We start from the raw sequence: 15,317 nt of genomic DNA, 5'->3' as shown, positions 1-15,317 counted from the left end.
AATTGCTGAGCAGTCAGTTTAAAACGGATAAAAGGAAGTACTTCTTCACCCAAAGGGTGATTAACATGTGGAATTCACTGTCACAGGAGGTGGTGGTGGCTACAAGCATAGCCAGCTTCAAGAGGGAGTTAGATAAAAATATGGAGCAGAGGTCCATCAGTGGCTATTAGCCACAGTGTGTATGTGTGTGTGTGTATATATATATATATTTGGCCGCTGTGTGACACAGAATGTTGGACTGGATGGGCCATTGGCCTGATCTAACATGGCTTCTCTTATGTTCTTATGTGACACAGAGTGTTGGACTGGATGGGGCATTGGCCTGATCCAACAGGGCTTCTCTTATGTGACACAGAGTGTTGGACTGGATGGGCTATTGGCCTGATCCAACATGGCTTCTCTTATGTTCTTATGTGACACAGAGTGTTGGACTGGATGGGCCGTTGGCCTGATCCAACATGGCTTCTCTTATGTTCTTAAGAGTTAGCGTGAGCTAGTTCATAGATTTTTAGCTTCCAGCTCACACATTTTTTGTCTCAGCTCAGGAAGGATGACCCCAGAGCGCAATAATTTATACAGTAGCTCACAACTTTAATGCCAGTAGCTCACAACTTTAATACCAATAGCTCACAAAGTAAAATTTTTGTTTACAAGACTCTGCAGCTTAGAACAGTGGCCCCTAATCTTTTTGGTACCAGGGACCGGTTTCATGGAAGACAATTTTTCCACAGACTGGTGGGTGGGGGGCAGCACTGCCCCCCTGCCCATCCCTGCCCCCATGGGGGTCTTTAAAGGGGAGGGAGATTGGGGCTGTTTCTGTCACCCCCCACTAGGTGGCCAGGCAGCAGAAGGCCAATCTGCCTCCACTTCCCATTTAAAGACCCCCACCGATCACCTATAAATGAGGGGTAGGCTAAGGTCGCAGAAGTGCTGCCCCTTCCACCAGCCTGCAAGGGGAGGCAGCCTCACTGCCTCATTTGTCTACCTGGGTCCTAGGCAAAAGGGGAGTCAGGGCTGCTCTGCCTTGCTCCATGGCCCGGTTGCTAGCAGGCCACGGCCCGGTACCGGTCCACGACCCGGTGTTTGGAAACCCTTGTCTTAGAGGGAACATTGTGTGTGGCCTAATATGTCTAATAAGGAGTTCCAGCTACAAAAAAAAGCCCTGCCTATCATGGCTTTTAGCCTTTACATCTGACTTGAATCCACCTGTTAGAAATGCGTCTCATCTGGGAGAGGGGAAGCGAAGTTCAGTTTCCTCGTATCGACCTTTCAGCCCCCCAGAGGTGAACAGCTCACCCGTGCATTTCAGGCTCCTTTTTCACAATCTTGACACCAGGGTCACAACTTTGCTCATGTTACCTATAAGCTCCTCGGGACGACTGTGCTGGAGTCAGCTGGGGGGTACTCGCAGGCGGCTGGCAAGCGGCATGGGATTCAAGTCAACACCATTAAACTAATGACCCATCTGCCCCGTGGAATCATGGGAAGGGGCTGTAGCTTGGCGGCAGAGCGTTTGCTTCATCTGCTGGCTCTCCGCGTTAGAATTATAGAATCATAGAATTGGAAGGGACCTCCAACTCTCTGGCATCTCAACTTACACCAGGAGTGGCCGAACTGGAGTGAAGTGTGGCTCTTTCACACGTATTGTGTGGCTCTCAGCTTGGAGAAGTCATTTCTCTCTTTGAAACACTTCTCCAAGTCAAGCCATTTGGTGGCTTGGATAATGCATTTAAAGTTGATTTCTTTCCACCTCTCCCTCCCTTTTTCCTCCTCCATCTATTCCTTCCTTCCTTCCTTCCTTCCTTCCTTCCTTCCTTCCTTCCTTCCTTCCTTCCTTCCTTCCTTCCTTCCTTCCTTCCTTCCTTCCTTCCTTCCTCCCTTCCTGTCTTAAGGCTCTCAAACATCTGAGGTTCATGTTTACAACTCTCAAACATCTGTCATTTATTCTATATGGCTCTTATGTTAAGCAAGATTGGCCACCCCTGATTTACACAATCTCAGGCCCCTTCTGCTTTGAGGTTTGATCCAGATTTTGCAAGCGCTCAATCCGCCAGCTACTGATCTGCATCACCTAAATCAGGGGTGGCCGACGGTAGCTCTCCAGACGTTTTTTGCCTACAACTCCCATCAGCCCCAGCCAGCATGGGCCACCCCTGACCTAAACTGATTCTGCATTTAAAAATTTGCTTTGCAGCTTTCCAAATGCAACAGTGTCATCTGCAGATTTTTGCTTCTGTATTTGCATTGTTTAATGCGCTTCTGAGCTATATTTTTCTTTAAAAACTAGCATTTTGTGGTTCTATAGGTTGTGCGCTAGACAGCGGTGCCTCTTCAATAGTCCCCTTAAGCCCAACATGTTTAACAAAGCTAACTTTGCCTTAGTTTGAAAGTGACAAATTGTTTTCAGTCATCGAAGCTCTTTGCAGATTCTTTCATCGTGTTAAAGACAGGGCCATGTCACGACTGAACTGTGATCTCCAAACAAATTAAAATTAGAAGCTAGATCGCCATGGAACACACACTGAGATGTAAATCAACACAACAATCTTTCGTTTAGGAAGAAGAAGATATTGGATTTATATCCCACCCTATACCTTGAATCTCAGATTCAGGGTGGCTTACAATCTCCTTTACCTTCCACACACACAACAGACACCCTGTGAGGTAGGTGGAGCTGAGAGAGCTCTTACAGCAGCTGCCCTTTCAAGGACAACTCCTGTGAAAGCTACGGCTGACCCAAGGCCATTCCAGCAGCTGCAAGTGGAGGAGTGGGGAATCAAACCCGGTTCTCCCAGATTAGAGTCCGCACACTTAACCACTACACCAAACTGGCTCTCTTAAATGCAAACTATGGCGTTTTAGTTTGGAAACCCAAAGGAAGAGTTCTAAAATTAAGACTTAGATCTGGATCTAGAGAAAGCTCTAGGCCAAAACAAGTTTTGAGAACCACAGGGCAACTGCAGGGTGAAAGTGCTGTTGGTACTCATTCACACAAAACAAATGTAGAAGCTGGAAGAAACTGAGGCAAGACAGAACTGAAGGCAGTATGTAAAGTAGAAGGTAGGTTTGAAATGCGCACAAAGAAAGGATCAAATGATTACTGTAGAAACGGCCTCAGTTTGCTCAGCTCTGAGCCAAATGGACAGACCAATGAGTTAGGGCAGTTTCTTTCTTAAATTCAATAAAATCCTCTGATGCCTCCTCTCTCGCTTTGTCCCCACACCCTCTCACATGGCCTTCCACAGTGACAGATCACCGATTTCCCACTCACCTTATGCCGCTCTCACGTTCCTCTTCTCAGCGGGACTTCCTTCTGATTTCACACTATCTGCCCTGGGGCTGCAAGTAACGTCGGCGTTTTCACGCAGCAAACAGAAACCTCAAAAACCAGGTTCTGTTTGCTGCTCAAAAATGCCGACGTGACTTGCAGCCCCGGGGCAGATAGTGTGAAATCGGACGGAAGCCCCGCTGAGAAGAGGAACGTGAGAGAGGCGTAAGGTGAGTGGGAAATCAGTCAGACGTCTCTGCAGGTCTCTCCTTTAGAAACAACCAGTGTTCCCTTTAAGCTGAGTGAGTGTGAGCTAGCTCACCGTTCTTTAGCCTCAGGCTCACACATTTTTGTCTTGCCTCAAAAAGGACGGCCCAGAGCAAACTAGCAGGAGCCAAATGGCTTGCTCACAGCTTTAATGCCGGTAGTTCACAAAGCAGAATTTTGGCTCACAAGACTCCAGAGCTTAGAGGGAGCGCTGTAGACAATGCCTTCATATTCCCACACACGCGATGCTGGATAAGTAGGGAAAATACTCTTGAGACTAGGCTTCTCTTTCTCTCTTTTGACTGTTGCAACCTGAAGGTGAATTGGATCGACTCGAATAAATTTAAGTTGACCTTTTTTGCAATATACTTGCTGGGAAATTTATTCACTGCACTCAGTATCACGCTTCTATGACAGGGCAAAACTCTGCGGTATTAACCAAATATTCAGGGCTGGCCCTGCCGCTAGGCAAACTAGGTGGTCGCCTAGGGCGCCGGACTTCCAGGGGGGCTAAATCGGGAGCCCCCTCTCCATGTGACTCAGTGACTTGGGGTCTCCAGGTCCGGGAGCAATTTCAAGTCTTGTGCTTTTCGTTTTCCGCACAGTTCATCTGTTTTTGAGAAATTGGTTATCAGTGTGGGAATTCAATGAAATTGCTGAGCAGACAGGTTAAAACGGATAGAAGGAAGTACTTCTTCACCCAAAGGGTGATTAACATGTGGAATTCACTGCCACAGGAGGTGGCGGCGGCCACAAGCATGGCCACCTTCAAGAGGGGTTTAGATAAAAATATGGAGCAGAGGTCCATCAGTGGCTATTAGCCACAGTGTGTGTGTGTGTGTGTGTGTGTGTATATATAAAAAAAAATTTGGCCACTGTGTGACACAGAGCGTTGGACTGGATGGGCCATTGGCCTGATCCAACAGGGCTTCTCTTATGTTCTTATGTGGAGGTGGGGGGTCACCAGACGTTAGACTTGCCTAAGGGTGCCAGGTAGTCTAGGCCAGAGGTTCCCAAACTTATTTGGCCTAACGCCCCCTTTTCAGAAAAATAAAAATACTCAGCTCCCTCCTGGAAATCTCCAGCTCCAACTAGCGCAATGGGAAGGTGCCACCACCAAGCCTCTTTCAACCCCAAAGCAGCAGGTAGCCGTAAAAGGCGGCTTCCTTGGAAGCCTCAGACAAGTGCAGGCAATGTTTGCCCTGCAAAGAAAAGCAGTGACGCAACAGCGCCTTCCAGGGCTCTCGGCTTGCCTGCTGGCTGGCGCAATCGTGCCACATGGGAAGCGGGAGTAAGAGGGGGTCTAGTGTTACCCCCTGGCATGGTGGCACCCTAGGTGGTCGCCTACCCCACCTACACCCACGCGCTGGTCCTACGGAAGACACTCTGTGTCCGGGGCATTGCAGTTGGCTGAAATCAACAGAAGCAACCACCTGGTAGCCAATGTTCTCTCTAAGCTGAGCAAAAATTCTACTTTGTGAGCTACTGGCATTAAAGTTGTGAGCTGCTGCATCAACGAGTGTGCTCTGGGGTCCTCCTTCCTGAGCAAAGACAAAAATGTGTGAGCTGGAGGCTAAAAATCAGTGAGCTAGCTTATGCTAACAGCTTAGAGGGAACACTGCTGGTAGCCAGAGGACTGTAAGAAGCTTGACGCTCTGCGGAAAACCTTGTGAGGAGAAAGCTACAGGTTGGAATTCTTCAGAGAAGTTTGTGCAATTGCCTCAGTGCTTCCACCGTCCTGACGAACTGTATTGCTGAGAGAGAAACTGCAAGCAACCTTGAGAAGCTGCTAACTGTAGCAAGTATTGGCTAGGATAGACTAGTAGGTTTTTTGTTTTTGTGTTTCTTGTTTGTCTGTACACCTCTATTTTTTTTATTCTGTCTTGTAAATAAACTGCATCCTTCTTATATTTTAATTGAAAGGAGTTTTGGTCCTCATTACTAGTCTAATTGGGTGAATTCACACTAAGTTGCAGAGAAAAAGGAACTCTCTATATTTGTTAATTGGAATTTTTCTCTAAATTAGAAATTCTGCACCCCTCCCAGAAATGTGATGTTTTGACACCTCCCACTCTTCTTCCTTTATGCTTCCACTGCCCCCTTATTTTTATTCACAGCCCCCAAAATTGCACCCAAGGCTACCACCGCCCCCTTGGATTGTTCCAGGGGGCAATATCACCCACTTTGGGAAACACTGGTCTAGGCCCTAGACTCGGGAGCCACATGTGGCTCTTTCACACATATGGTGTGGCTCTTGAAGCCCCCACTGCCCTGTCAGCCAACTTGAAGAAGGCATTTGTCTCTTTAAATCACTTCTTCAAGCTGGTTGTTTGGAGAATGCATTCAGAGTTGGTTTCTTTCCCCCTCCCTCTCCTCATCTATTTTCCTTCGTTCCTTCTCTCAAACATCTGATGTTTATTCTACTATTTGGTTCTTCCATTAAGCAAGTTTGGCCACCCCTGGTCTAGGGCCTATCCTAATCATAATCACCCTCTTTCACCAGGGAACCTATGGCAGTTGCAATAGAACATAAGAGAAGCCATGTTGGATCAGACCAGTGGCCCATCCAGTCCATTACTCTGTGTCACACAGTAGCCAAAAAACCCAGGCGCCATCAGGAGGTCCATCAGTGGGGCCGGGACACTAGAAGCCCTCCCACTGTTGCCCCCTCCCAAGCACCAAGAAGACAGAGCATCACTTGCCCCAGACAGAGAGTTCCATCTATACCTTGTGGCTAATAGCCACTCATGGTGTCTACTCTTAGAATATAAGAGAAGCCATGTTGGATCAGCCAGTGGCCCATCGAGTCCAACACTCTGGGCGTTTTCACACAGGGCTTACCCCGGAGCGACGTCCCTCGTCACCGCGCAGCGTCTGCGCGGATTTCGCACCAACTGCTCCGCAGAACCCGGAAGAGCTGCGAAGAGCCGCGGCTTTTGCGTCGCAAATGTAAAGTTGGTTTTTGGCGGTTTACATTTGCGACGCAAAAGCCGCGGCAGTACGCGGCTCTTCCAGGTTCTGCGGAGCAGTTGGTGCGAAATCCGCGCAGACGCTGCGTGGTGAAGAGGGACGTCGCTCCGGGGTAAGCCCTGTGCGAAAACGCCCTCTGTGTCACACAGTGGCCAAAAAGCTCAGGTGCCATCAGGAGGGCCAGGACACTAGAAGCCCTCCCACTGTTGTCCCTCAAAGCACCAAGAAGACAGAGCATCACTTGCCCCAGACAGAGAGTTCCATCTACACCTTGTGGCTAATAGCTACTCATGATATCTACTCTTAGAATATAAGATAAGCCATGTTGGATCAGACCAGTGTCCCATCCAGTCCCACACTCTGTCATACAGTGGCCAAAAAACCAGGCACCATCAGGAGGCCCATCAGTGGGGCCAGGACACTAGAAGTCCTCACACTGTTGCCCCTCCCAAGCACCAAGAATACAGAGCATCACTTGCCCCAGATAGAGAGTTCCATCAATACTCTGTGGCTAATAGCCACTGATGGACCTCTGCTCCATATGCTTATCCAATCCCCTCTTGAAGCTATCTATGCTTTTCTAAGAAAGAGGACAGAATTCTGACAGAGAATTCTCAACCCCCTCAGCTATGTACAATTTCTGAAAGCCAAACTACAAGTTACAGGTTTTTTTTAAAAAAAAGAGTTTCTCACAGCAGCTGAGGAGAACGGTTTCTTCGAACGGCATTCTTGACCCACAACGAACCAAAAAGCGTTGTTGGGTGTACTTCTTGCCAGGAGATTAAAACCAACAGATATAGGAAAGCTTTCCGGGAGCACCTCTATATCCGGATCTTTCCTGGCAAGAGAGTCATCCAGAACAATACCTTTAGGAACGTCCATTGGATTAAGGGTGCCGAGCAGATCTCTCACGTTCAGACCGTCGCCGTCGTCCTTGCTGAGCCAATTGTTGCACGGGAAATAGAAACGGAGGTGCGGCCTGTTCATGTCGGTGACGATCACGCGATCCAGGAACCAGCTGGGATTCATGCTCGTGTTGTCATGCTCAATTCTGAAAGACAAGTCGGAAAGGGAAATCAGATTGAAGTCTGGGGTCTTACACACAGGGGTTTTTTTTTGTAGCAGGAACTCCTTTGCATATTGGGCCACACACCCCTGATGTAGCCAATCCCCCTGGAGCTTACAGTAGGCCCTGTAAGAACAGCCCTGGAGGTTCTTGGAGGATTGGCTACATCAGGGAGGTGTGGCCTCATATGCAAAGGAGCCCCTGTAAGAATTCCACCTCCCTGATGTAGCCAATCCTCCAAGAGCTTACAAAAAAGAACTCTCTCATCGGAACTCTCTGTCTGTGGCAAGTAATGTTCTGTATTCTTGGTGTTTGGGGAAGAGGGGGCACTGTGGGAGGGCTTCTGGTGTCCTGGCCCCATTGGTGGACCTCCTGATGGAACTTGGGTTTTTTGGCCACTGTGTGACACAGATTGTTGGACTGGATGGGCCACTGGCCTGATCTGACATGGCTTCTCTTATGTTCTTAAGAGCCTTGTAAGCTCTTGGAGGATTGGCTAAAACAGGGAGTGCGTGGCCTAATATGATAAGGAGCTCCTGCTAGAATTCCACCTCGGGGTGGTTGACTGTGAATATCTTCCAGTAGCACCTTTAAGACTAACAAAAGTTTGAGGCAGGGTGTAAGCTTTTGTGAGCCATTGCTCAATCAGAAGCAGTGACTCACGACAACTCATACCCTCTCACAAATTCTGAAGAAGAAAAAAGATATTGGATTTATACCCGCCCTTCACTCGGAGCAGTCTCCTTTATCTTCCTCCCCCACAACAGACACCCTGTGAGGTGGGTGGGGCTGAGAGAGCTCTCCCAGAAGCTGCCCTTTCAGTGACAACTCTGTGAAAGCTATGGCTGACCCAAGGCCATTCCAGCAGCTGCAAGTGGGGGAGTGGGAAATCAAACCTGATTCTCCCAGATAAGAGTCCACACACTTAACCACTACACCCAACTGGCTCTCTAAGGCTCTGTAGTCTTTAAGGTGCTACTGGACTTTGGCTCTTTTCTAATGTTCTAGACCAGGGGTCCTCAAACTTTTTAAATAGGGGGCCAGTTCACTGTCCCTCAGACTGTTGGAGGGCCGGACTGCCGTTACTGTACAAGGCCACGGGCCGTCAGTTCTCTGTCTTCTGCATCTCTCTCCCTTCCCCACACCACACACCCCGGCCTGGGAACTCACCTCACCTCGGTATCACCTCACACTCTGTCTCCGCCGCCTCAGCCCAGTGCCGGAAGTGTGCGTTGCTAACGCGAGTTTAGGTCGAACGTCACTTCCGGTCTGATTTTGCCATAACCCGGCGGGCCGCATAAACGTCCTCGGCGGGCCGCATCTGACTGGCCCGCGGGCCGTAGTTTGAGGACCCCTGTTCTAGACAAACGCAGCTTACCCAGCTTGATCTATCTTGTTGATATTGTGTTTTATTCATTTGCAACTTGTACCTCAGCTGCCATACAATCCTAGGTACACTTTCACGGACTTTGGTCCCATTTAATCAGACCCCACTAGGTTTCGGAGTTGATCTGGTGACCCCAGCAAGGGACTCTCAAGGCAAGGGAGAAGCAGAGGTGGTCGGCCATTGCCTTCCTCTGCAGAGTCTTCCTTGGTGGTCTCCCACTCAAATACTGACCCTGCTTAGCTTAGATTTATGGTAGGGTTGCCAAGACCAATTCAAGAAATACCTGGGGACTTTGGGGGTGGAGCCAGGAGACTTTGGGGTGGAGCCAGGAGACATTAGGGGTGGAGCCAAGATCAAGGCTGTGACAAGCATCATTGAACACCAAAGGGAGTTCTGGCCATTACATTTAAAAGGACGGCACACCTTTTCAATTCCTTCCTTCCATAGGAAATCATGAAGGATAGGGGCACCTTCTTTTGGGGCTCATAGAATTGAACCCCCTGGTCCAATCGTTTTGAAACTTGGGGGGTATTTTGAGGAGAGGCACTAGATGCTATACTAAAAATTTGGTGCCTCTACCCCAAAAAACAGCCCCCCCCCAGAGCCCCAGATACCCGCGGATCAATTCTCCATGATTTTCTATGGGAATAAATCTCCATAGGGAATAACAGAGTTCCCAGCAGACATTTCCTTCCCTTCCCCCCGCTTTCTGACGACCCTGAAACGGGGGGAGGGCCTCCAAACTGGGGGATCCCCTGCCCCCACCTGGGCATTGGCAACCCTAATTTATGGTGACCCCAGCAAGGGGGTTTCAAGGCAAGGGAGAAGCAGAGGGGGTCTGCCATCGCTTTCCTCTGCAGAGTCTTCCTTAGAGGTCTCCCTTCCACGTACCAGCCCTGCTTAGCTTCTGAGATCTGATGAGATTGGGCGATACCAAGGGTGGCGTAACTGTGGCACCGGGGCCGCATGTGGCTCTTTCACACATACTGCGTGGCTCTTGAAACTCCCACTACCCCATCAGCCAGCTTGGAGGAGGCATTTGCCTTTTTTAATCACTCCTCCAAGACAAGGCAGCCAGCAGCTTTGCGAATGCATTTAAAAAGTTGCTTTCTTTCCGCCTCCCTCCCTCCCTCAAGCGTCTGACATTTATTCTATGTGGCTCTTAAGTAAGTTTGGCCACCCCTAGGTTATACCATGCCACCTTCCCTTTCCAGTGACTGAATACAGAATTCTAAAGCTTCAACCCCAGAAGTATAACCAGGGGTGGAATTCTAGCCAGAGCGCCTTTGCATATTAGGCCATACACCCCTGATGTAGCCAATCCTCCAGGAGCCTACAAGGCTCTTTTTTGTAAGCTGTTGGATGATTGGCTACATCAGGAGGCATGGCCTAATATGCAAAGGAGCTCCTGCTAGAATTCCACCCCGAGTATAACAACAAATATAGCAAATCCTAGCAAACATACTGTACGGCAGCAAAGTCTTACTCACAAGAAGGGCATTAAGGAATTGTGTGAGACTGTCTCTCCCTTACTGTATTTATTCCTTAGGAAGGATTATATCTCCGGCCAGTTCACTGACAGAATGACATTCACTGTATTTCAATACCTTATCTTCCTTATTGTTCCAACATTGTTGGTTCTCACTCGGAAAACATCCGTTTTGCTCCTCTCAAATGCACTCTCGCTCCTGAAATACACACATACCAAAATAATAGTTTAAAAAATATATATATGATTGGTTCACACTAAGGTTGCCAATCCCCAGGTGAAGCAGGGGAAAAGCTCAAAAGCATCCACGAACAACCGACAACTCTGCAAAACTCGTGCAATGATATATTCAATACAAAAACATATATAATAAATAAAGCGTACAAAGTCACACCAAGCACATCCCCCAAGACACAGTCTTATCTTTCACATGCAAAGTTCATAAATAAAGTGAATGCCCCGGGGAAAACGTTCCTGAAAAGCCGGGAGCAGGGATTCCAAGAGTGGTCTTTTCCATCAAAATTGATATCTAGCGATATTCCGCTGAGGCGACACAGCGCAACTCAGAAATTTTAGAAGCGGCAGATTGTTCATAAATCTGCCGCTTCTAAAATTTCAGAGTTGCCCTGTGTCGCCTCAGCGGAATATCGCTAGATATCAATTTCGACGGAAAAGACCACTTTGGAATCCTTGCTCCCGGCTTTTCAGGAAAGTTTTCCCCAGACATTCACTTTATTTATGAACTTTGCACGTGAAAGAGAAGACTGTGTCTTGGGGGATGTGCTTGGTGTGACTTTGTACGCCTTATTTATTATATATGTTTTTGTATTGAATAAATCTTTGCACAGGTTCTCCAGCGTTGTTGGTTGTTCGTGGATGCTTTTGTGCTTTTCCCCTGCTTTACTTTTCCACATTGCTGTTTTGGTTGGTCTCAATTCCCAGGTGGGGGCAGGGGATCCCCTGGTCTGGAGGCCCTCCCCCCACTTCAGGGTCATCAGAAAGCGGGGGGGGGGGGAGGGAAATGTCTGCCGGGTACTCCATTATTCCCTGTGGAGACCAATTTCCATAAGGTGTGATGGAAAATTGATCCATGGGTATCTGGGGCTCTGGGGAAGCTGTTTTTTGAAGTAGAGAAACCAAGTTTTCAGCATAGCATCCAGTGCCTCTCCTCAAAACACCCTCCAAGTTTCAAAAAGGTTGGACCAGGGGGTCCAATTTTATGAGCCCCCAAAGAAGGTGCCCCTATCCATCACTTCCAGTGGCGGGAAGGCATTGCAAAGGCGTGCGGTCCCTTTCAATGTGATAGCCAGAACTCCCTTCAAAGTTCAATGATGCTTGTGACAACCTTGTTCCTCGCTCCGCTCCCAATGTCTCCTGGCTCCACCCCCAAAGCCCCCAGATATTTCTTGACTTGGACTTGGCAACCCTAGTTCACACGTATGTGTGCAGAGTTACTCCAGTCTAAACCCACTCAGATCAACAGGCTTAATTGGGATAACTCTGCGTAGGATTGCACCACAGAGGGACTTGCATGTGAACAGGCTGTCACCAAAATTGTATTGCATAGGATTAACTCTTGGGCAGAATGTCTTAAAAGAAGGGTCCCCAATTTTAAAATGTTGAGACTAATCAGTGTCACCCCAAAATGGCTGCCATGGGTGGAGCACAGCCAGCCATAAAATGGCTGCCATGTTGATTGGGACCAATCACAAAATGTCAGGAGGTTCCAAGACAAGCATTGTCTTATGATAGAGGCAAAGGGTTCTGGATGGTTTTTGAAGACCCAAAGGTGATGCCTGCTATGTTTTCTGAAGCGCTTCCAGTTCCCGTGAGGTGGGAGAACACCAAGATTGGCTCTTTGCTTCAAGGAAGTGATGCTTTGGGAGAAAAAGGAAGTAGGTACCAAGAAATAAACGGCAGGGCACCATGACGCCAACAGGCCCCGCCCACTCTGAGGATCACAGTCTTGGAATGTTCACGAACATTCTAAGTCAGACAGAATGAATGAAACAGGAAGTGTGAAGTCTGCACAGGAAGTCTCCTCTGGGGTATAGTTACCTTTGGCTAGGGTTGATACATATTGGCTCCAGGGACAGAGAGAGATGGGTTAGCAAAATAGACGGCCTGGAAGAGAAGAGATCTCAGAGAAGATCTAAGAGATTGCAAGAGAAGCTCTGGACCTGGTAGCCATGGGAACGGGGCAGGGCCAGCAGCAGACCAAACACAAGAATCTGATCAGAGCTGGGTGAAAAGCGCAAGAGTCCTGAGGAGACAACAAGCAGAAAATCAAGGAAAGGAGAAACCATTGAGGGGATGAGGTGCAGAAAGCTCACACAGTTGCTAGACAGGCAAAAATTCTCATACCTGTTCAAGAATTGAGCTTTCACACAACTCATTCTCATATGTGGAATCTAGGTCTGCTCAGGGCACAGGAACATGAGTCTCTGTGAATGCCCGGGATTAGATAGATAGATAGATAGATAGATAGATAGACAGACAGACAGACAGACAGACAGACAGACAGACAGACAGACAGACAGACAGACAGACAGACATTGGGCAGTTTACTATGTCTCTCTGACAGACAGACAGACAGACAGACAGACAGGCAGGCAGGCAGGCAGGCAGGCAGGCAAAGAAGAAGAAGAAGAAGACGGCATTTTTGTTGCAGGAACTCCTTTGCATATTAGGCCACACACCCCTCATATAGCCAATCCTCCAAGAGCTTACACAGCTCTTAGCACAGGGCCTACTGTAAGCTCTTGGTGGATTGGCTACATCAGGAGTGTGTGGCCTAATATGCAAAGGCGTTCCTGCTACAGAAAAAATCCTGGATTAGATAGACAGACAGATGACAGATAGAACGGATGGACAGACAGCCAAAATTGTGTGGAAGTTCTCAAATAATGTGCCAGGTTCCATCCAAAGAAAAATCCTCTTGTGGAAATATCCCAGTGTTCAAATAAGTTGCATCTTCTGTTCAGTTAACTGTAAGCTTGTGCCCATTTTCTCCCATACTTTTTTTTTTAAATGTTTTGGCAAAATTCGAAATGATTGACATCTAATCATTCATTGATCAGTCAGCAAAAAAAAAAAAAATTCAACCAGTTGATAAAAGGCGAGGAGAAAAGCATCACTGGGGTTTCTGCGACCGTCATCACAATATCTCGGGTTGGCTTTGACCAAGTGCAGAAAGGAAGCCCAAAGGATATGGGATATAGATATGAATTCAATCGAATCTAGATAGATCCAAGCGGGCAGCCGTGTTGGTTTGAAGCAGCAGAAAAAAAGTAGGCGTCAAGTGGTACCTTTAAGACCAACAAAGTTTTATTCAGGATATAAGCTTTCATATGCATGCATACGATCCCCTTGTCTGAAGAAGTAGGCATGCATATGAAAACTTACATTCTGAATAATACTTTGTTAGTCTTAAAGGTGCCACTTGACTCCTACTTTTTTCTAAATCGAATACAGTTTGGGAACCTCCAGAACCGCTATTTCTCATGACCAGTGGCTTAAAAAATGGGCGAACATTTGTGTTGAGGACCTATCGTGGGCCAATACACCGTGCTTCATGAGACTTTAGCATGCCTTACTGTGACCATCTGCAAGCGCATAAGCAAAACGCTTCGGTGGAAATTGCCATGCATTTTACTGCCAGCGTACAGCCATGAGGAGGTTGGGGGGGGAGAGACAAAAGCTGTGTGATGATCAGCCACAAAGGTACCTTGGTTGAGGAAATGCATGGTATTTTATCTCATCGAAACAAACCAGGGATATAAAATGTCATGCATTTTTTGCAAATCATTTCATCCGTGAGAAAAAACAGCTCGTCGGAAGATGCGCGGGATCCCATCCTTTTGCCATATTCTGTGAGCAACGTAACAAATTTGGGAGCCGCTCATGCCCCCCCCCTCCTCCACGCCCCTTATCAGCTTCCCAGGAGTCAACAAGAAATCAATTACTGCTGTCAAACGGAGCAGGATGAACAGATGGAAACAGTCCTCTTTTCGTTTTGCCTAAAGGGTTTTTCCCTCTCACCAGGCTCCACCCCCAAATTGGTGGAGTGACTCCGCATGCCTGGATGTCGGGGTGTGGCGCCACATCATTCTAAGTGTGTCTAAGAGTTATCTCCTTGACTGGGGTGTCTCTCTGTTTCTTATCCTGGGAACTGCTCTCTGAGCCTGCACTCCCTCTCCGCCCTTTGCTTTCTCTCTGTCTTCTCATGGCTGTTCATGGAGTCACATATCCCTATAGATCCAGGGGAAATAGCCGTGTTAGTCCGTTGCTGCAAAATAGTAAAGAATCCAGTAGCGCCCTTAAGACTAACACATTTTATTGTAGCAGAAGCTTTCGAGAAACACGGCTCTCTTCATCACAGGCATCTGACGAAGAGAGCTGTGTTTCTCGAAAGGTTATGCTACAATAAACTTGGTTAGTCTTAAGGGTGCTATTGGGCAGTTTACTATGTCTCTGCACATCTCTCCTGTAGAGACAATGACCTCATACTCCTACACACAAGATGCCAGACAAGCTGGCCATTTATGACAGCACAAATACTCCTCTCTCTCCTTTTGACTGCGACCTGAATGGGACAAGAATCTACTTTTTCAGTATGCTCAGGGCTTTTTTTGTAATGGGAACCCTTTGCCTATTAGGCCACACCCTCCTGATGTAGCCAATCCCCCTGGAGCTTACAGCAGGCCCTGTGAGAAGAGCCCTGTAAGGAATTCTAGCAGAACCTCCTTTGCCTATTAGGCCACACACCCCTGATGCAGCCAATCCCCCTGGAGCTTACAGCAGGCCCTGTGAGAAGAGCCCTGTAAGGAATTCTAGCAGGACCTCCTTTGCCTATTAGGCCACACCCCCC

The 15,317-nt window shown here is 47.9% G+C and overlaps 1 protein-coding gene across 1 annotated transcript in view; it reads right to left on the bottom strand.

The window, feature by feature from the left end:
* The window catches only part of LOXHD1 (lipoxygenase homology PLAT domains 1), a 320,016-nt gene that overhangs the window by 270,371 nt on the left and 34,328 nt on the right, over positions 1–15,317 (bottom strand). Inside the window, exons 4-5 of the mRNA XM_060236607.1 lie at positions 10,566–10,646; positions 7,372–7,556 (exon numbers count right to left, since the gene is read on the bottom strand). Of these exons, the coding sequence (XP_060092590.1) occupies positions 7,372–7,556; positions 10,566–10,646 (266 nt within the window). The remainder of the gene's footprint in view (positions 1–7,371; positions 7,557–10,565; positions 10,647–15,317) is intronic.

Source organism: Heteronotia binoei, chromosome 4, assembly GCF_032191835.1.
Source record: "Heteronotia binoei isolate CCM8104 ecotype False Entrance Well chromosome 4, APGP_CSIRO_Hbin_v1, whole genome shotgun sequence".
In the NCBI taxonomy this organism is placed as follows: Eukaryota; Metazoa; Chordata; class Lepidosauria; order Squamata; family Gekkonidae; genus Heteronotia; species Heteronotia binoei.
This window is presented reverse-complemented; position numbering and strand designations above follow the sequence as displayed.